The sequence below is a fragment of the Hylobates moloch genome, unplaced genomic scaffold (genome assembly GCF_009828535.3).
Source record: "Hylobates moloch isolate HMO894 unplaced genomic scaffold, HMol_V3 SCAFFOLD_7, whole genome shotgun sequence".
NCBI lineage: Eukaryota > Metazoa > Chordata > Mammalia > Primates > Hylobatidae > Hylobates > Hylobates moloch.
The window spans coordinates 91,298,774-91,321,052 of NW_026652282.1; the positions used below are offsets into that span (position 1 = coordinate 91,298,774).

At 37.0% G+C, this 22,279-nt stretch overlaps 1 protein-coding gene across 1 annotated transcript in view; it reads right to left on the reverse strand.

Annotated features, from left to right (window-relative positions):
• The window catches only part of GUCY2F (guanylate cyclase 2F, retinal), a 105,593-nt gene that overhangs the window by 45,934 nt on the left and 37,380 nt on the right, over nucleotides 1-22,279 (reverse strand). The window contains 1 exon segment of the mRNA XM_032756413.2: nucleotides 16,313-16,402. Coding sequence (XP_032612304.1) covers nucleotides 16,313-16,402 — 90 coding nt within the window.

A 22,279-nucleotide genomic window follows, 5' to 3' on the forward strand; every position in this document is an offset into this window, starting at 1 on the left:
TTTCACCATGTTGGCCAGGCTGGTCTTGAACTCCTGACCTCAGGTAAGCCACCCACCTCGGCCTCCCAAAGTGCTGGGATTACAGGCACGAGACACTGTGCCTGGCCTCGACAAGAAAATGTTCTACCTCCATGAGTTAATTGGTGATTCATGTCTGTTTCCTGCATTTCTTTTTCTTTTTATTTTGTTGTAAAGAGCTATTGTTCAATACCTCCTATCCCCGTATCAACCTACCCATTATCTATCACCCAGAAGTCAATGGTCATACAGAACACACTAACCAGGTACTAGTGAAAGACTTCTGATCCTATATTTCCCACTAGCAATATTTTATTCATTTAACAAACTTTTTTAGTACCTATTATTTGCCAGTCCCTGAGAGATAGACTGGGGACAAATGATGAATAAAATGTTACATGGTTTCTGACCTCTTGTTTTAACCAGATGATTACACAATGATACAAAATTTGCGACTCTGACAAGTCCTATGGAGGAGAGTTACCTAATGTGAGTATGTATAATTGGGGCTTTGACCAGTCAGAGAAGTTGGGACAGGATTCATGGGAAGTGAGAATTGATCTGGGAGTTAAAAGACGAGTGGACTAAACCAGGCAAAGAAGGGAAGGAAAAGTATTTCAGGGGTTGTAACAGAACAGGTAAAGGCTTTGCGCTGGGAGCGTATCACAATCCAAAGACGAAGTAACAGCCAGTGTGCCTTAAACAGAGCGGTTGAGGGAAATATGATGGTGATATAAGACTGAAGAGACAGGGAAGAGCCAGATTATACAGAATCTAATAGGTCATTTTAAGTAGCTATTTATTTATATTAAAAATGATTATAGGGACATCGAATACCAAGTAGGGTGCAGTAGGTTATGGCAGACCACCATTCCTGATACTACAGCTTTTAACAACTAGAAAAATTGAAAAAGTATATTTTAAAAATCCACTGGGGACATGTAGGTGCAAAAAAAGAATCTAAAACTCAAAGATGCAAGAGCCCTTCTAAGATAACCAGGCTGTTGTCAGCCATTTTCTTCCCTGAGGACATTTGCTGATTTCCAGCACAAGCCAAAGATTGGGCTTAGCCTAACAGAATTTGCTGGGAAAATGCAAAAACTGGTAATGCTTTTGGCAATTGTAGAAGACTGGTATCACAATTAATAAATTTCAGGAGACCTAAATGTGAGCTAGTTTTCTCCCCACAGCATATTTTCTGAGTCTGAGGGCTATAGAGGAGACTAGAAAGCTTCTATAAAATTGTTTGACATCTTCTGTAGTTTCCAAACATTTAGGAGACAAAGTCTCACTGAAGAAATAGGGCCTGCAACAAACATTCAATTGGTGTCTTCCTCAAGAAATTTGCCAAATTTGGAAGCAGCATGGATTGAGAGTAGAGGAAAAAGGTTATGAAGTACAGTCTGAATATCCCAATCTTTCAAAGTGGAGGAGAGAGACTTGTAGACTCTTGGAAGGATATGCCTGAGAAACAGTAGAATTAGTGGTGGACTGAGTCTAACTAAAACTGCAACACAGCTTCAATCCAGCTCAATCTTTGATTCGATTAATGTGATTAGTTCCTTACCCAATCCACCTAACAAATGAAAAGAGAAAAATCCTTGTTGGTAGAAATTATGACCTGGGGCTTCTACCGTTTATTTACATAAAATATCTCGCATAAAAAACATTAGATATTTGGGAATGCATAACGAAGTCAGAAGACAATTGAACAATGTCTTTAAATACTCAGTAGACAAAGAAACCTATAAAATATGAATCAAATATTCTAAAAACCATTTGGAGACAGTGGAGAGTGACTGAAAGCAGAAATGGAGGTAGAACTATATTTGAAAGACAACTAAAATAAGTAAAATTTGGGTTTACCTCCAAGAACAAAAAAATAGTTATTTAGAGCAAACCACAGAATCCAGAGTTTCTAAAATGTATTATTCATAATATTCAGTAATGAACCAAAAAGCCTTAGATGTACAAAGAAATAGAAAAAAATGTGACCCAGACTCAAGGAAAAAAAAGGTCAATAGAAATTAATCCCAAAATGGCACAAATCTTGTGATTAGCAGAAAAGGTCTTTAACACAGATTTTATAAATATATTTGAAGATTTAAAGGAAAATATATGAAAAATGAATATATGGGTATAGAACATGGCAGAGAAAAAGAAACTATAAATATGAACCAATTGGAAATTATATAGCTGGAAAATATAATAACTGAAGTAAAAAAATTTGCTAGGTGGGCTTAGGAAACGACATAAGAGTAATGAACTTGAAGAGAGATCAATAAAAAATACCCAATCTGAAAAACAGAGGGAAAAAGCATAAGCGGGACAATATCAAACAGACTAACACATAGGTAACTTGAGTTCTAGAAGGATATAAAGAAAATGGGGCAAAACAATTTTTTTAGAAATAGTAGTCAAAACCTTTGTGAATTTAGTAAAAGACATCAACTTAAAATTCTAAGGAGCTCATTGAACTCCAAACCCAGAATAAACACAAAGAAAATTCCCTACATATATCATATGCAAACTCCTACAATCCAAAGATGAACTTAAAGATCTCAGAAGTTCAGTGACCCACCAAAGAGATTAAATACAAAGAAAGCAATACCTAGACATTTAACAGTCAAAACCCTGAAATATGAAAATAAACTTTTGAAGGTAGTCAGAGAAAAACAGTACACACTACATACAAAGACATGAATAATGGCTGACTTCTCATCAGAAACAAAGAAATGCAAAAAAAAAAAAAAAAAAAAAAAAAAGCCAATGAAACGAAATCTTTAGTATGCCAAAAGAAAATAAACACAGCTGTCAACTCATAATTCTGTACCAAGCAAAAGTATTCAAAATTGAAGACATTATCAAATAGACGAAAACAGAAAATTCATCATCAGCAGGCCTGCAATACAATAATGCCTAAGGGGAGGATCTTCAGGTTGAAGAGAAAAGATGCTAAATGGTAACTTGGCTCTATTAGGAGATAATTAAAGTTATCAGAAATAGTAAATATGCTGATAAATGTAACAGAATATATTTTTATTTCATTCTCTTAATTTGTATGAAATGCATATGAATGTTTAAAACAAATTTTAACACTATATTATATGGTTCACAATAAATGTAGGTATATATATGATAACAATAGGGCAAAGAATAGTGGGCTAGTAAATGGGACACTGCTGTTACAGATTTCCTGTGTTTTAGGTAAAGAAGTGGAATATTAATTCTAAGTAGATTGTGATAAATTCAAGATGCATTTAAGCAATTCCTAGGACAGTCACTAAAAGTGCAAAAATGTATCGCTAAAATGCCAATATAGGAAACAAAATGGAATATATGAAAAACACTTTTATCCCAAAGGAAAGCAAGAAAAGGGAAACAAAGGAACAAACGGAGACATAGATGAGTCAAATAGAGAACATATAGCAAAATAGATGACGAGAAATACAACTATATTAATAAGTGCCTTAAATGTAAGTAGCCTAAACATTTCAGTTAGAAGACGGATTGCAGAATGGGGAGATAAAAAGCAAGAACCAAATGCCTGCTCCCCAAATAAGGTGAACATTAATCCAAAGACACAAATGCATTGAAAGAAAAAGTACAGGAAAAGTAAATCATGCAAAACCTAATCAGAAAGCTAAATTGGCTATGTTATTATTGGACAAAATAGAAATCAAGAAAATAAGTATTATCAGACATAAAGAAGGACATTTCATAATGATAAAATAATCAAGACATAATAATAAAACGTATATGTGCAAAGATGTGCTGAATCAGAAGAATAATATTTTGCATATTTCTTACCATCTCTGTGTTCAGTGACATCACATGGGTAGCCCCAGATTAGTTACAATGGAGGTACTTACAGCACAGAAATCAGAAAATGCTCCAAGTTAGGGATCTTTTTCAGAAAGCCTGTTGTTAAACATTTACTAGCACACCAATATGTATGTACTTAATAATAGAACTTCAATGCACCTGAAGAAAACACAGAATAAGAAACTAGGAAAATTTTATGGTAATTGATAAAACATATTGACAAAAATGCAGTAAGGATATAGAAGATCTGAATCACACTATCAACCATCTTAACCTAATGGATATTGATAGGACTCTATACCAAACAACTGTACAATATGCACTAATTTCAAATGTATGTGGAATGTTCACTAACACAGACCACATGCTTGGCTATGGCCAATGTTTTTTAATAAATTTCAAGATTAAATTTGCAGATAATATTCTTTGACCACAACAGAATTAAATGATAAATCTATTAATTATGATATCTAGAAGGGCCACAAATATCTGGTAATTAAGCATATATTTCAAAATAATACATGGGTCAAAAAAGTAATGAAATCATAATTACTTCAAGCTGAAAGGTCAATGAAAATATAACATAAAATTTTGCGGGATGCAGCTACAGCAGAGCTTAAATGTAAATATGTCGTTTAAATTAAAAAGAAAGAATGTTCAAAAATAAGAATAAATAAACCAAAAATAAGCAGAAAGAAGGAAATAATAACAATAAGAGCAGAAATCGTAAAAATAGAAAATAGCCAAAATGTAGAGAAAATTAACAAAATCGAAACATTGTTCTTTAAAACAAAGTAATAAATTTAATAAATCTCTAAGAAGACTGATCAAGACAAAAAGAAAAAGAAAAAATTATTAATATCTAGAAATGAAAGATATGGTATCACTACAGATCATACAGATATCAGTTAGATGATAAAGGAATTTTTAAACAACTTTATGCTAATAAAGTCAATAACATATTTGACATTTCTTGAAAAACACAACTTATTAAACTTGGCACAATATGAAATAATAATCCTAACAGCCCTATATTTAGCAAAGAAATTGAATTTGTTTTCAAAAACATCCCCACAAAGAAAATCCAAGGACCAAATGATTTTATTGATGAAAATTTATTAAAAATTTTAGTAAATAATACCAGTCTTACACAAACTCTCAGAAAAAGGCAAAGACTTCCAAACTTGTTTTATGAAGCCAAACATAATCCTGACAAACATTAAAAGTATAGACTAACTCTTCTTAAAAACATAGATGCAAAAATTCTTTTAAAAGATTAGCAAATATCGTCTAGCAATATATTAAAATGATAATATATCATGACCAAGTGGAATTCATCCCGGGGATATTAGGATGTGCTTAATATTTCTTTTAAAAACTACGTAATTAACCATGTTAACAGAATAAAAGAGCAAAACCATTGAATAATTGCAATAGGTAGCAATATAAATATAAAACCTCTTTATGATTAAAAGAATCATAGAAACTCAGAAATGTGAAAAACTTTCAGATAACATCAAACCTAAAAATAAAACATTGATTCCTTTTCCTCTAAGGCCAGGAACAAGGCAAAGATGTCTGCTCTTACCATTTCTACTCAACATGTATAATAGCATCAAAACTTTGATAACAAAAAATAAAGAAAACAAATAAATGGTGACATATACCACATTAATGGACTGAAATATTCAGTATTATTAAGATGTCCATTTTACCTAAATGTCTCTATGAATTCATTGCAATCCCCGTCAAAAATTACAGAAAGCCTTGTGGAAGTAATAGGCTGATTTCAAAATTGATTTTAAATTTAAAGAATTTACAATGTCCAAAACAATCTTGAAAAAAAAGTTAGAGGCTTACACCACTTGACTTTAGGAGGTACTCTATAGTTATGATAACAAAGGGAGTGTGATATTGGCATTATGGTAACACTAATGAGTGAAGGAAACAGAACAGAGACTCCAAAAATATATGCACACATACATGGTCAGTTAATTTTTCACCAAGTTACAACATTAATTCAATGGAAAGCTTTTTAAAAACAATTGTTACTGGAACCCTGGGTATCTATATGCAAAAAATGAACCTTGATCATTGTCTCAGTCTCTACACAAAAAGTAATTCAAAATAGATCATAGGCCTAAACCCAGAATCTTGGACTAGACAAGGATTTCTTAGGCCACCAGAAAGAAAGAAAGAAAGAAAGAAAAAGAGAGAAAGAGAGAAAGACAGAAAGAAAGTAGGAGGGACAAAGAGGGAGGACAAAGGGAGAAGGAGAGGGAAAGAGAGGGGAGTTGGAGGGGAAAATAAAATGATAAATTGGACAATTGGACTTCCTTGAAACTAAAAATGTTGCTCAACAGAAGACATCATAGACAAGCCACAAATTGAGAAAAATAATTACAAAATAAATGGTTCAGCAAAGCCGATTCAGGATATATAAAGAATGTCTGTAATTTAAAAACAAAAATACAAAAAAGTCCCAATGTTTAAGAATGGGCAAAAACTTGAACAGGCTCTTCACACAAGAAGATATACAAGTGAATTGTAAACACGTTAAAAGGGTGCTCAAAAATTTTAGTCTTCAAGAAAATGCAAATTAAAGTATAAGATACCATTTCACACACACTAGAAAGGCAAATATCAAAAAGACAAATGTTAAGAATTTAGAGCAACTGGAACATTTCCGATGGGAATGTAAAATGTCAAAACTGATTTGGAGAACAGTTTGGATGTTTCACATAAAGTTACACATACAACTACTCTATGACCCAGTTCTATTCTTATGTATCTACTCAAGAGAAGTGAAAATATATGTTCACAAAAGACATATATAAAAATCTTTATAGTTTTCTATGAAAAGATGGCCAACACCACCAATTAATAGAGAAATGAAAATCAAAACCTCTAGGAGATATCACCTTAACCCCATTATGATGGCTACAGAAAATAAGTGTTGGCAAAGATGTGGAGAAATTGGAACACTTGTGCACTGTTGGTGGGATTGTAAAATGGTGCAACTGCTATGGAAAACAGAATGAAAGTTTATAAAAATATTAAAAATAGAGCCATCATATTAGCCAGCAATCTTACTTCCAGATATATGTACAAAAGAATTGATAGCACAGTCTCAAAGCAGTATTTCTACATCCATGTTCCTAGCAGCACTATTCACGTTAGCCAAGAGGTGGATGTAACCCAAATATTTAACAATGAACAAATGGATAACATACAATGGACTATTACTCAGCCTTAAAAAGGAAGGAAATCCTGTCACATGCTACAACATGAATGAACCTTGAGGACATTATGCCAAGTGAAATAAGACAGTCACAAAAACACAAATACTATATGATTACACTTACATGAGATATCTAAAGTAGGCAAATTCATAGGAACAGAAAGAGTGGTAGTTACCAGGGGCTGTTGGAAATAGAAAAGGGGAGATTTTCAAGATCAGATTTGCAAGATGAAAAAGCTTAAGATTTGCAAGATGAAAAAGTTCTGGAGATATGTTTCACAACAATGTGAATATGCTTAACACTACTGAACTGTATACTTAAAAATGGTTAAGATGGTAAATTTTGTTATGTGATTTTTTTTACCATAATGAAAAATGTTTATAGTTGCCTTATTCATAAAATTGTCAAAAAAACTCTTCTAAAAAATTAGAATCAAGCCAAATGTTCAACAGGAGAATGATAAACAAATTGTGATATAGTCATAAAACGAAATACAACTAGGCAATTTAAAAAGTGACCTACAAGTATATGCAAAATCATACGTTAATCTTAAAAAGCATTGTGCTGACAGAAAGAAGACAGGTACAAGATACTGTATCATTCCATTTACATAAAATCAAAGAACAGAAAAAAATACTAATTTATTTTAATAGATATCAGAATAATGATTGCCTATGGGATAGGAGAAATTACTGAAAAGGAGGACAAATGAACTTTCTGGTGTAATGAACATATCAGTAACTTTTTTGGAGAATGGTTACATAGATACATGCAATTGTCGAAATTCAGTGAACAGAACATCTAGCATGTGTATATTTTATTTTATGTTAATTATACCTGAATAGAAAACATATTTCATAAACACAATGAAACATGCTAAGTTAATGAGTGAGTCACAAAATGACAAATACTGTATGATTCTACTTATATAGGATATACGAAGTAGTGAAAATTCATAGAAAAGGACAATAGAATGGTGTTTACCAGGAGCTTCAAGAAGAAGGAAATGGAGAGTTGTTTAATGGGTATAGAGATTCAGTTTTTCAAGGTGAAAAAGTTCCAGAGATATGTTGTACAACAATGTGAATATACTTAACACTACTTAACTGTACACTTTAAGGTGGTAAATTTTATGTCTTTTTAGCACAATTAAAAATAAAAAACACTATGAGATAACCTCCTCAAGTCACTAGAATGACTAAAATTAAATTAACTGACAACATCAAATATTGGCAATGATGTAGACCAAAGGAATTCTCATAACTTGTGTGCAGGAAAGTAAAATGAGAAAATATTTCACGGCGTGTTATAGAGTTAAGTGTATACTATACTCTAACCTAGAAATTCCTTTCCTGGCATTTCTAGGAGAAATTCTTGAGAGAAATTCAAATATGTGTCCATAAAAAGACTGGTTGAAGAATATCCACTGCACTTATACTGACAATAGCCAAAATTGCAATAACCCAAATGTCCATCAGCAGGAAAATGGATAATTAAATTGTGCTATATTTATGCAATGGAATACTACTTAGCAATAAAAAGGAACAAGCTACTTATACATGGATGAATATCACAGTCTTTCTGTTGTTTGTTTCCACTTATATGATGTTTGAGAACAAGCAAAATTAATGCAAGTTAAACAAACAGAAAAACAGAACTGTGGTTGCCTCTGGTTTTCGGTGAACACAAATTTACTAAGGGACAAAAGTGAAATTTTGGAGAGAAGGGAATGTTTTATATCAGGGTCAGCAATCTTTTTCCATAAAATTACAGATAATAAATAACTTGGACTTTGCAGATAATACATGGTTTCTGTTGTTGTTTTATTTTTTCATACCCCTTTTTAAAATGTAGAAAATATTCTTTGCTTCCAGTCTGTAAAAACAGGCTATGGGACATAGTTTGCTAATCCCTATTTTATATCATGATAGAAGTCTAGATTGTATGGGTATGTCCTTTTATCAAAATTATAGAGAAATGATATGGGCATTTCAATGTGTGTAACTGTACCTAAAAATACAGAATTGAAAATTAATAATAACCACCACCAAATTAGGGATGTGAGAAATGGGTGAAGGTATAGATGAAAAAAATATAGGATAATGATGATTGTTGAAGGTGAGTTTTGGACACATAAATGTTATACTTTTTTTTTATTTTGCGTATGTTTCTTCTTTTCCTTTTTTTTGTTTTGGTAGCCATGGGGTCTCTTTATGTTGCCCAGGCTGGTCTCCAACTCCTGGGCTCAAGCTATCATCCTGCCTCAGTCTCCCAAAGTGCTGGGATTACAAAAAGTGGTTTTTATTAAAAAAAGAAAAATTTCTGGGTGGTAGCTGAAGCAGTGCTTAGAGGAGATTTTCTAGCTGTAGGTGACTGAATTAGAAAATAAGAAAGGTTAAAATCAACCATCAAAGCTTCCCACTCAGAAAACCAGTAAAAGAGCAACAAATTAAATACAAAGTAAGTAGAATGAAGGAAAAAATAAGAATATAAATCAATGGGACAGAAAGCAGGCATACAATAGAGAACAATCAATAAAGTTCAAAGTTGATATTTGGAAAAGATGAATAGAATTAAGAATCCTCTAGCAATGCTGATTAAGAAAAAAACATAAATAATCAGTATCAGGAATGAAACAGAGAACGTCATTACAAATCCTAAGGATATCTAAAAGATACCTTGAGCATATTATATACAACTTTGTGCCAATAAGTTTGATAACATATATGAAATGAACAACTTCCTTTAAAGCCATAACTTACCAAAACTGGCACAAGAAGAAACAGAAAGTTTGAATAGTCCAGTGTCTATTAAAGAAATTGAATCTATTATTTGAAATCGCCACACAAAGGAAAGAACAATAGGAATCTATTAAAGAGATTTAAGCAGAGAAGTGATAAAATCAGACTCAATTTTGAAAAGAGTAGTTTGCAATGTGAAGAATGGATTTGAGAGTGGATGTGATTAAAATACTTAAAAGACAATTGTAAGGTGCCAGAGGTTAGGGGGAGAGAGGTGTGAATAGGTGGAGCACAGAGGATTTTTAGGGGACTGAAACTATTCTGTATGTTGCTATAATGGTGAATACATGCCATTATACATTTGTCAAAACTCGCAAGATATATAACACCAAGAGTTTACCCCAATGTAAACTATGGACTTTGGGTGATAATAAGGTGTCAGTGTAAGTTCATGATTATAATCAGTGAGCCACCCTGTTAATAGTGGGAGAGGCTGTGCATGGGTGGGGACAGGAGATACATGGGAACTCTCTGTGCTTTCTGCTCAATTTCCTGTAAACCCAAAACAGTTCCGAAAAATGAACTCTAGATGTTGGCGTGGATGTAGTGAACAGGGAATGCTTTTTTTTTTTTTTTGAGATGGAGTTCCACTCTTGTCACCCAGGCTGGAGTTCAATGGCATGATTTTGGCTCACTGCAACCTCTACCACCCGGGTTCAAGCAATTCTCCTGCATCAGCCTCCAGAGTAGCTGGGATTACAGATGCCCACCACCACACTCGGCTACTTTTTGTATTTTTAATAGAGACAGGGTTTCACCATGTTGGCCAGGCTGGTCTCTAACTCCTGACCTCAGGTGATCCCCCTGCCTCGGGCTCCCAAAGTGCTGGGATTACAGGCATGAGCCACCATGCCCAGCTGAACAGGGAACACTTCTACACTGCTAGTGGGAATGTAAACTAGTACAACTACTACGGAAAACAGTGTGGAGATTTCTTAAAGAACTAAGAGTAGAACTACCATTTGATTCAATTTTCAATCCCACTACTGGGTATCTACCCAGAGGAAAAGAAGTCATTATGTGAAAAAGATACTTGTACATGCATGTTTATAGCAGCACAATTGGCAATTGCAAAAATATGGAACCAGGCCAGGTGCGGTGGCTCACGCCTGTAATCCCAGCACTTTGGGAGGCCAAGGCGGGCGGATCATAAGGTCAGGAGATCGAGACCATCTTGTCTAACACGGTGAAACCCCGTCTCTACTAAAAATATAAACAATTAGCTGGGCGTGGCGGCGTGCGCCTGTAGTCCCAGCTACTCGGGAGGCTGAGGCAGGAGAATGGCGTGAACCCGGGAGGTGGAGCTTGCAGCGAGCCAAGATCATGCCACTGCACTCCAGCTTGGGCGACAGAGCAAGACTCTGTCTCAAAAAAAAAAAAAATATGAAACCAGCCCAAATGCCCATCAATCAACGAGTGGATAAAGAAATTGGTGTGTGTGTGTGTGTGTGTGTGTATATATATATATATAATATATGTGTATATATATTATATATGTATATATATCTATTGATATATATGTGTGTGTATATATATCACATCATATATACATATATTTATATATATGATGGAATACTACTCAGCCATGAAAAGGAATGAATTAATGGCATTTGCAGCAACCTGGATGGAACTAGAGACTATTATTCTAAGTGAAGTAGCTTAGGAATGGAAAACTAAACATCGTATGTTCTCACTCATAAGTGGGAGCTAAGTTATGAGGATGCAAAGGCATAAGAATGATACAAAGGACTTTGGGGACTCGGGGGAAAGGGTGGGAGGGGGGCGAGAGATAAACGACTACAAATTGGATTCAGTGTACACTGCTTAGGTGATGGATGCACCAAAATCTCACAAATTGCCACTAAAGAACTTATTCACGTAACCAAATACCACCTGTTCTCCCAAAAAAACTATGGAAATAAATTTTTTTAAGAAATTAAGTCTATGAAAAGAAAAAAAGACAATCTTAGTAGCTCTAGTGGGAGATGATGGTAGCTTGGACCAGGATAGTAATAGTAAAAATCGAGAAAAAGAAGGACATTGGAGCTTCAAGGAAAATGGAGAAGCTTTGATGTATGGGTGGTAGGAAGTGAATTAACCAATGAAGTATAATGGAAGTATGAGGTAGTAGTAAGGGACATTTCAGTATAAGAAACCATGAATTTATAGTGGAAACAATATACTTTGTTGCGTAACTTTCTGCTACAATATTTGGCTGTTCAAGTGCAAGCACAAAGAAAGTTAAGAGTTGGGATCATACAGAACTAGAGTTTTGCAAGTGTGTCTGACCAAAAAGACAGAAATATTAATAAGAACATGTTCAAATGATAGATTATAGAATCCGAATTGGACAATAATGTAAATAAAACAAGGGCTTGTGAGTTTGGAGAAAGCAGAGGTCAGTAGACTGGAAGACGTGATATAGTCAAATATAGGCACAGTTGAGATAAAAGGAGGTTGTAATCAGAGATTGTGATGAATTCATAATTTGGGAGGTGAAGCATTTTCTTTTTTTCTTTTTTTGAGACGGAGTCTCGCTCTGTCGCCAGGCTGGGGTGCAGTGGCATGATCTCAGCTCACTGCAAGCTCCGCCTCCTAGGTTCATGCCATCCTCCTGTCTCAGCCTCCTGAGTAACTGGGACTACAGGCACCGGCCACCACGCCTGGCTGATTTTTTTGTATTTTTAGTAGAGACGGGGTTTCACCATGTTAGCCAGGATGGTCTCGATCTCCTGACCTTGTGATCCGCCCACCTCGGCCTCCCAAAGTGCTGGGATTACAGGCGTGAGCCACCACACCCGGCCAGGTGAAGCATTTTCAGTAGCAGTTATAGAAGATGGAAAAGCAGAAGGTATTAACATAATGGTAGCAGTGTTTGGCCAAAGTAGAATGGAAGAGAAGATTATTAGGATGATATGGCAAAGAATGAAATAGTCAAGATATATAGTTGTCCACAGTCCATGTCCAATTGATCTCACCAGCATAACAGCAGGTCTTGGAGTAGAGAGGAGGAACGTGATCCATATCCCAAAATATTCAATAAATTAGGGGTAGTGAATATGGAGAGTAGACGGAAGTAACAGCAGGTGTAGAAGATGCTAAAACAGGGAGTGGCATTAGCCTCAAAAGCTTGTGAGTGTGTTTAACAAAGGAAGAGAATCATTGTTTGGGAAGCATCATCAGTAAGCAAGGGATACAAATTCACCACATGGTCATGATCTTGAGGTACTGAGGCATAATAACAGCCACCACTGGAGAAGAAATGGCTACAGGGAAGATAATATTCTCAATAGAGGCTCTAAAATGGCCCCAAATATTTTTTCACAAAGTAAACACTTTGTTTCACAGCAACTTCACATTTCTTAAAGAAAGAGATACTCTCTAACAACTGAGAATTTCCTTTAAAGAACTTCAGGATACTTTACATTTGCGTTTAGAGGAGTACAGGGAATATGCCAATCAGTTCCACATTATGGGGAAGAACATGAGACTAAGAGATACAGCCTAACTTTCCTGCACACAATTTTGCAGAAGTTGTGATCTTAAAAGATGTTGAAAATTATCAGCTCTGTGGCCTTCTGACTCCAGCTGTTTGTTTTTCAAGGACATCCATCCCATTGTGCACTGCTCCTTTCTATATCTGGCTCACGAAGATCTGCTTTCCATCTGGATCCTGGTACCCAGCCCTAACGTTTTAAGGTCATGAATACACATAAGCAGTCAAGGCAGTGCTGGACTCACAGTGACAGTATGATCAGATCCACCTCCAGCTTCCAAAAAGCATTCAACTAAAAAGCATTAAAGCACATCCACATGGTAAATTCTAGAAAATCCTGGCTTTCTCTCTAAGTTTGAGTTACACTCTATACCTGACATGGCCACACAAGTCAGTGAAGGAAACACATAAAGAGATGTCATGAGGATAATGGGAAGGCAGTTTTTTCACTGTCAGAGAAGGAAATTACAAATATGGAAAAGTTAAAAAAAAAAAAAACAGAATTAACCCTGTGGCACTGGATTAGAATTAGAGAGTTTAGTATGAATTTATGGTTTTAGATAGATAGATGGATTGATATGAATATTATAGATACTAATTGAATAAAATAAAAACCCATATGTGCACACTGATATAAATAAATGAATGAATAAATAAATGAGGAAGAAGAGAAGATTCTTTCTTATAATAAAATGTCAACCAGTAAATGCAGAAACAATGATGGAATACGACATTTATCAATGGATGTCAAAATTATTGGGTAAAACTTTGATGAAGAACAGGATATTTACATAGATTAAAGTATCTCCCCCAATGTTATATATTAATTACAATCAGATAAAAACAGTTACTCTCCAGTGGAGGAACTTGGCAGACACCACCTAAATTAAGTAATCAGGTTAACATCACCAATAATGGGATGATCAACATCATCCTGATAAAGTGCCTCCTGATAAAGTGCACTGAAAAAGACACATAACTTCTGTAGTATTCTGGCTGAAGATGCATAGTCTAAATCGATCTTGAGGAATACAGGCAAACTAAAATTGAGGGACAGTCCATGAAATAATTGATCTGAATTCATCAAAAATATCAAGGTGAAGAAAAACAAAGAAAATCTGAGCAACTGTTACAGATTAAAAGCAACTAAAAAGATATGACAGCAAACTAAATGTGTGAGATTGGATTGGAAACTGACCTGTGGGAATATTAGCTGTATTGTATAAGACCATTAGTAAAATTAGAATATGGGAAGTAGTTTAGATAATAATATTGTAGCAATGTTAAATTTTCTGATTTTGATCATTATACTGTAGTGTTTTTAGGAAGTACACACTGAAGTGTTTAGAGGTAAAAGGGCATAGGGTCTACAACTTACTCTCAAATGGCTCAGAAAAATAATGCGCATAAATATATAAATAGATAATAAAAAGCAACTAGGCAAAATGTAAACAATTGCTGAATCTTTGAATTATTATTGAAGCTTTTTGTAGGTTTGAAATTATGTCAAAATTAAAAGCTACCCCAAAAAAGATGTCATGGACACACTCTACCTTGGGTCAATACTTCTAGTGTATCAGCTGTCTCAGGTTTGGCCTTTTTTGGCGCCATAATTTGGATCTAGATTTCTGCGTAGCATCCTGGATTACCAAACCAGTGTAGAATTGTCTATTTTAGTTCTGACCTTGATCCCCCTTCTGGACTCATGTCTCATTATCTTGCCTTCATCTCCAGGCATTACAATCACATGTAAGAAAAATACCAAATTGGCTGGGCGCGGTGGCTCACGCCTGTAATCCCAGCACTTTGGTAGGCTGAGGCGGGCAGATCACCTGAGGTCAGGAGTTCGAGACCAGCCTGACCAACATGGCGAAACCCTGTCTCTACTAAAAATACAAAATATTAGCCAGGCGTGGTGGTGGGCGCCTATAATCCCATCCACTCAGGAGTCTGAGGCAGGAGAATCACCTTGAACCCGGGAGGCGGAGGTTGCAGTGAGCTGAGATCGCACCATTGTACTCCATCCTGGGCAACAAGAGTGAAATTCCAGCTCAAAAAAAAAGAAAGAAAAATACCAAATCGTAACATCTCTTCCTAACCTATAGGGCATGTCCTATCTTCCACAGGCCACATATCTTCCATTTCCTTTGTTTTCCCACTTCTTCAGTGCTCTGGAAGTAGTAGTTGCCTCATTCAGATTTGTTGGAATGATTTGAAATTGCTCACTTCATAAATGTAGAGCAATCTATGATTGCCTTTTAAAATCCCACTTTCAATAACCTGAAGGGACCCAAGATGGTATTCACAAGTCTTGTATGGACTCAGTCCAAGGAGGAGCCAAGATTTTTAAATGGCTTAGGAAGGATCATCAGTATCCCTGCCTTATCTACAGGCTGCTTTCTTAAGCAAGCCATCGAAGGACTCCTTGAACATAATTAGTGGGATTAGGGAAATAACCACTTTTCAAATAGAAATTACCAGGTGACTGGAAAATGAAGATTTGGAATGATGATGGGATATTTACTTGATAATAATCATAATAGCTACCACTTGATAAAGAAGCTATGCGCCAGGAAATGCGCAAGATGCTTTACGTGTATTGTCTCTTAAAATCCTCATCCAACCTAAAGGGTAGACATTAATATAACCCTTTTATAAATAAGGAAACTAAGGCTTAGGAAGTTTAGATGACTTGCCCAAGCTAATACAGCTCTTACATGGTAGAGCTGAGATTTGAGTGCTTCATGTCTCTTTGACTCCAGAGCACATACCTTTGCCATTGCATGATATGATCATGCCAACCCATTAGCAACCCTGCAGTTTCCCTGCACTGATTTGTTAAGGGGTCTTCCTAAACAGCTCTGATGTTAGTTACTTTGGAGAACAGATTTATTTTAGTGGGAATTTACATAGACGAAGGTTTCTCGTACCATTTCGAACACATCACTTGCTCTTGATTTGATGGACTTAACGTCTCCAAAATCTCCAGGGGAGAACTTTTTCAGCCACACCCAATCACCCTAGAAAGAATAGGAGGAGAGTGAATAGTGATGAAACTTAGTTGCCAGGAGTTTTAGAAAAATGTCCCTTCCACATAAAGGGTTTATACCTATACCAGCAATCCAAATAGACATTTTCCTTCTCTGCCACCCTCCACCTCACAGACATTCTGTATTCTGAGCTGAAATGAGGTCATGCACAGAAGTTAAACTTAAAAATTACAGTTACTCAAGACAGGGAAACAATTGCAAGTATGTAGACTCCAGAAACGGAATGATACCACTCTTTGCAAAGCCTTTCTTAACTAACTGCAGGAAGTGCTAGGTCATTTCACTTTTTCATAGTTAAGTGATATAGCACCAGGTTCCCCGCGATTAATGGTGATAGTTAGTGGTTGCAATTCCCACTGCCTTGAGGCGTCTGTGGAGGGAAATGTAGGGTGGGAGATGTAGTGCAGCAAATGTTTCCTGCATTTACCTTGATCCATTTTTCTCTCGTGGGACAGGCCATTTGTGTGTGTGTATGGAGGGGGGTTGTCTTATGCTTTAGTCATAATCCATTTGGCTTAAATCTAGATTAAATTTTTTTATTTGAATGCTCAATGTACTGCCATAGTAATGTGAGTAATCTAGAGTCTTCCAAAAGTCTATTTCTGACTTATTAAGTAAAAAATTGCTATTTTAAGGCTTCTGTCAAGTTCAAAACAACAACTATTTGATTGTTTTCACTTCAACAGCAGTGCCTGATAGATAACTTTTTTCTATGTTCATAGCCTCAAGGATTCATCAGTTATAAAGCCCTATTTAGTTTCCGTCCAACCCAAATTGTTTTAAAAAAAATATCAATATAGATTCTTTTTCTCCATAATAGTAATAATGCCTTACATTTGCACAATGCTCTCTACTCTTCAAAGTGCTTTCACATCCATTACCTATAGCCTGGAGATTCCATTTCGGGCTGCACCAACTTGTCATCAAGTAGAGATAATAAAGCAGAGGGCACTGTGCAGTCAAAGTCCAAAAATAAGAGTGTAACTGGGCCGGGCGCGGTGGCTCACGCCTGTAATCCTAGCACTTTAGGAGGCTGAGGCAGGTGGATTGCGAGGTCAGGAGATCGAGACCATCCTGGCTAACATGGTGAAACCTCGTCTCTACTAAAAATACAAAAAATCAGCCGGGCGTGGTGGCAGGCGCCTGTAGTCCCAGCTACTCGGGAGGCTGAGGCAGGAGAATGGCGTGAACCTGGGAGGCGGAGCTTGCAGTCAGCGGAGATGGCACCACTGCACTCCAGCCTGGGCGACAGAGCTGGACTCCGTCTCAAAAAAGAAAAAAAAGAGAGAGAGAGAATGGCGTGAACCTGGGAGGCGGAGCTTGCAGTGAGCGGAGATGGCGCCACGGCACTCCAGCCTGAGCGAAGAGCTAGACATTGTCTAAAAAAAAAAAAAAAAAAGAGTGTAACCACTCTCTTATTAAGGAATATATCCGGCTGTGGCACTGCATCTGGAAACCTCCCAGAGGTAAAGGCTAATGGAAGCTGCAGGCTTCTGAGTTACTTGCCAGCACTTTGTATTAGCATTTACTAGCCAAGGAGCTCAAAGTCTTTTAACAAAGAAATGGCCCTCAGAGACCTTCAGCAGCTGGAAAAAAAAAAAAACAAAACACTGCACTGTCCAGGCTCAGTGCTCAGAGAGTTCAGAAGGGTAGTCCCCGATCAGTGCCTGCCTGCAGCAGAATGGTCAAAGCATTTGATCCAGTAAATCTCCAAGTGTTGTCCCTGGACCAGCTGCATCAGCATCACCTGGAAACTGGTTAGAAAGGCCAATTCTCAAGCCCCACCCAACACTTAACGAAATCAGAAATCGTAGCAGGGTGAGGTCCAGCAATCTGTGTTTTAACAAGCCCTCCACACGACTCTAATACAGGTGAAAGTTTGTGACCCACCATCCCAGCCTTTGCCTTTTCCTCGTATTTATGGAACTCTCCTCACTCATACTGTCTTCATTTACCTCTTACTAAGTTTCTTTCGTCAAAATCTGCTCTCAGTCAGGGATCTAAAACTCACTCACAGAAGTCAGGAGGGCCTGACACAAGCTTGAAGTTTTACCCTTCAGAGAACTTTGCCCTTTAGCGGGACCAAAGGCTAAATATTAAGCTTAAAGAATAAAACTCTAACTGAAAATTTATGGAATCAGCCAATGTGTGGGAAAGACTGGTGAACAAAAAAGCCTTCCCGGCACCTTTGCAGCTATGTTACTGAGCCCATGGTCACTGCTAGCCACTATGGCACCTTTGTGCTAGTAAGAAAGGATATTTTCTCTCAAATTTAAAAAATCTTAACTTTGTGAGTATATTATCATACAGCCTGTGGCAGCCCTGTGATGTTATGCAGCACATCCTGGCTGTATACATACATGTACCATACTCTCATTTATGGACACATCCCCCAGACACCAGGGAGCACATTCCACTAGCAGCATGGATGCTCTGCACAGCACCAAATTCTATCTGCCCAGTGAGGCCTCTTTGTCAGCTTTGGAGTCAGGCTTTAGGAGTGGGGGTGAGAAGTCGAAATTAGTCCTCTGAGAATATTAGGCAGGAGAGAAAAGCAACCTCAAGAAACTTCTGGAACATAGTCAAGATAGTACATACCCAGCTACACATGAGTTTACCAGTGACGTTGTATGTGCATAGCTGGGAGTGCCAGTATAGATGTAGATGTAAGAAGGCTCTTCTACCACCTCATTCCAGAACTAGGCTGGGAAGCCAGAATCTCTGTGCCCACTTTGGTACCACTCACACATAAGTTGGCATATGTTACAATGTGAATATTACCCTCTTAGATGTAGTTCCCTTTTGCAGTACACAACCTGAACATCAGTACTCGCAGTCCTGTCTCCGCCTCACACCTGATACCTGATACCTTCTTCCTAGAGCTAGCCCTATTGCAAACATGGGCTAGCCTTCTGTCTGGCTTATTAAGTGCCATGAGCAGCTAAGCAGAGCTTTTTCATGCCAAATCAACAACTGTGAGAGCTGGAAAGAGTCATAGGTATCCGTAACACAATCCCTTCATATTTTGATAAAGAAACTGAAAACTTAAGAGATTAAGTGACTGTCCCAAGGTCAGAAAACTAGGTAGTAACAGAGCCACAAATTGACCCAAGGTCTTCCATCTCCTACTTTGTTGCTCTTTCCACTCGTTGGGCTTTCTTTGGTTTGGGAGATTTGTGTGTGTTTGTTTTAAGATTTAAATAATTCTCACAAACTTTGTAAGCAAATTTTTATTGAGTCTGTGTGCATTCTACTTCATGAATAATGAGGAAAAGGGAGGAAATGGGCAAGTTTTATCTTCACCACACATGCACTATTTGTTTTGTTTTTTTCTTTTAAGAGAGAATGATAAAATACTTCACTCATCACTCACTTTTTAATTAAGAGCAAGAAACATCAAACTCTATTCACTAAACTTTTTAGAAGCAATTTAAAGTCCATCAGTTTTGAACTAAAGCCATGGTGTGTTAATAAGGGGAAAGACCACTAGATACTAGACCTGGCTCTGCTTCAAACTCAAGGGTGGCCTTAGAACAGCCACTCAATCTGCCTGAGCCTCAGTTTCCTCACTGATAAAGCTGGACTTACTAGATGATTCCTTAGGACTTACTAGATGATTTCTGGACTTACTAGATGATTTTTTAGCTCTGATGATCTGCGATTCTGTGATAAGAAAGAAAAGATGGTTGACGGAAGGGAGGGGGCAGGGAGAGAGCTACAAGGGATATAGAATGTGAGAAGACAGAAAAAATGCTCTGAGAAAGAGAGATGAATGGAGAGAGAGAAAGATGAGACAAAGAGGAAAATACAGGGAGAAGCGAAGAGAAAAAAGTAGTCAGAAAATGAAGAGGGAAGATGAATTCAGTGGGTTCTCTCTGAATGTGTCAGGGTTACACTGCTGCCCGCCACACCCCATCTCACCCAGACTGTAACTATTAGAGCAGATCATGACAGTCCCCACTGCATCTGCCATTCACAGCTCTTTCTGCCTGGCAGTCAGCTCATCTGGCTTTCCTTTCACATTTCAAAGGCTATCTGTGAAATAAGGGCTGATTTTCCCAAACAATTACAAAGGTTATGCATCTGTGTGTACAATAAAATGTGAATTTGTGTGAGTGTAGTACAACGTGATGACATGTCCTAGGGAAACCTGTCTTTTGCTATATCTGCTACTCCGGGCACCTTATCTGGAAATTCCAGGTCTTCCAATGACAATTCTTATGAAAATTTGATTTATTTTAAACAGAAACTAGACAATGAGTCTTCTTTAAAACATTCCTAATAGAGTACTGTTTCAGAAGACACATTACTTCTTTGTTTCATCTGTTAATTCGATTGGCTTATGTTCCCTCTTTGAGTCCTCTTTAACCTCTTTAGTCAGTCCTCTTTAGTCAGGCCAGTTTTCTAGCCTCTGCTGCCTTCCTTCATACCCTGCCATCGGCCTAATATTGACTTCACCGTGTAGGTATTATTCTCATAACACTCTCCTTTTGTAAAAATAAAGTCCCCATTTGGCCTACATCATTTAGAAATACTCATGATCTGACTGACCAATAGTCATTCTGGGAACTAACTTAGCTCTCTGCCTCCTTCCAAAATGAGAAAAGATCTGACAGACTCTTAAAGGCCAGTTACATACAGATGTTTATTTTTTCCCCTTCTCAATTCTACACTATAACCTTCCAGCCCCACCAAGTAAAACATACCACAATTTAACACATAAATTATTCCACAGAATCAGAGAATGATAGCATATTCAGCCAGAAAAAGCCTTAGAGTTCTGTTAGACAAGCAATTCTCAACCTAGGCTGCACATATCAGAGAACTTTAAAAAAATACCAATACCTGGCCCCACCTCATGCCAACTGAATCAGAATTGCTGAGGGTGGGGCCTGGGAGCAGGTATTTCTTAAATTTCCCCAAGGAGATTCCAGTAAGCAACCAAGATTGAGAACTTAGTTCAACCCTTCATTTTACAGATAAAAGCCAAGGTTATGGAGATTTACTTCAGAATCCCAGAGGTGTCAATACATTTCTAAAGCCATCGGCTCATTCCATTTGACATTCAAAAGTCATCTGATTGCCCTGTCTTAGGTCTTTGAGAGAGCAGAGCTGACAATTCCCCAACACCTCAAGTTTACATTTGAAGCAGTTCTCCTCTTTGATTGAATTAAGTCCAAGGCAAGATCCAGAGGTTTCCTGCCACTAATTTAAGTCAAAGCCCTCACATAGACTGAACAAACATACACCATGCCAATGTTGGTGTTGAAGGCCTATAGTCCATTTGTGCTGCTATAACAGAATTCCTATGACTGTGTAATTTATAAAGAGAAGAATACATTTCTCACAGTTCTGGATGCTGGGATGTCCAAGATCAAGGTACCAGCAGGTATGGTGGTCTGGTGAGGTCTGTTGTCTGCTTTCAGGATGATGCCTTGTTTCTGCATCCTCTCCCAAGAGGAGGAACACTATGTCTTCACATGGCAGAATACAGAATAGCAAGCTAGCTGAAGGCTGCATTAAGCCTCTTTTATATGAGCCTTAATATCATTCACAAAGGAGAAGCCCGTGTGGCCTAATTACCTCTTAATGTCCTCACATCTTAATATCATCACATCAATCTGTGAAATCAAACAAATCATGTGCTTCCGAAATACAATGGTGGGATATGCACAAGATAAACATTTCTGTTCCAAAAGTGAGAAGTAGGCAAGAAGAAAGAGGTAACAGGTCCAAAGTAAGTCCAAAATCCAACAAAACAAACAACATTAAGTCTTAAGTCTTGAGAATAATCTTTCACTCCATGTTCCAATTCCCAGACACACTGGGGAGGGTGTTGGGCCCCCA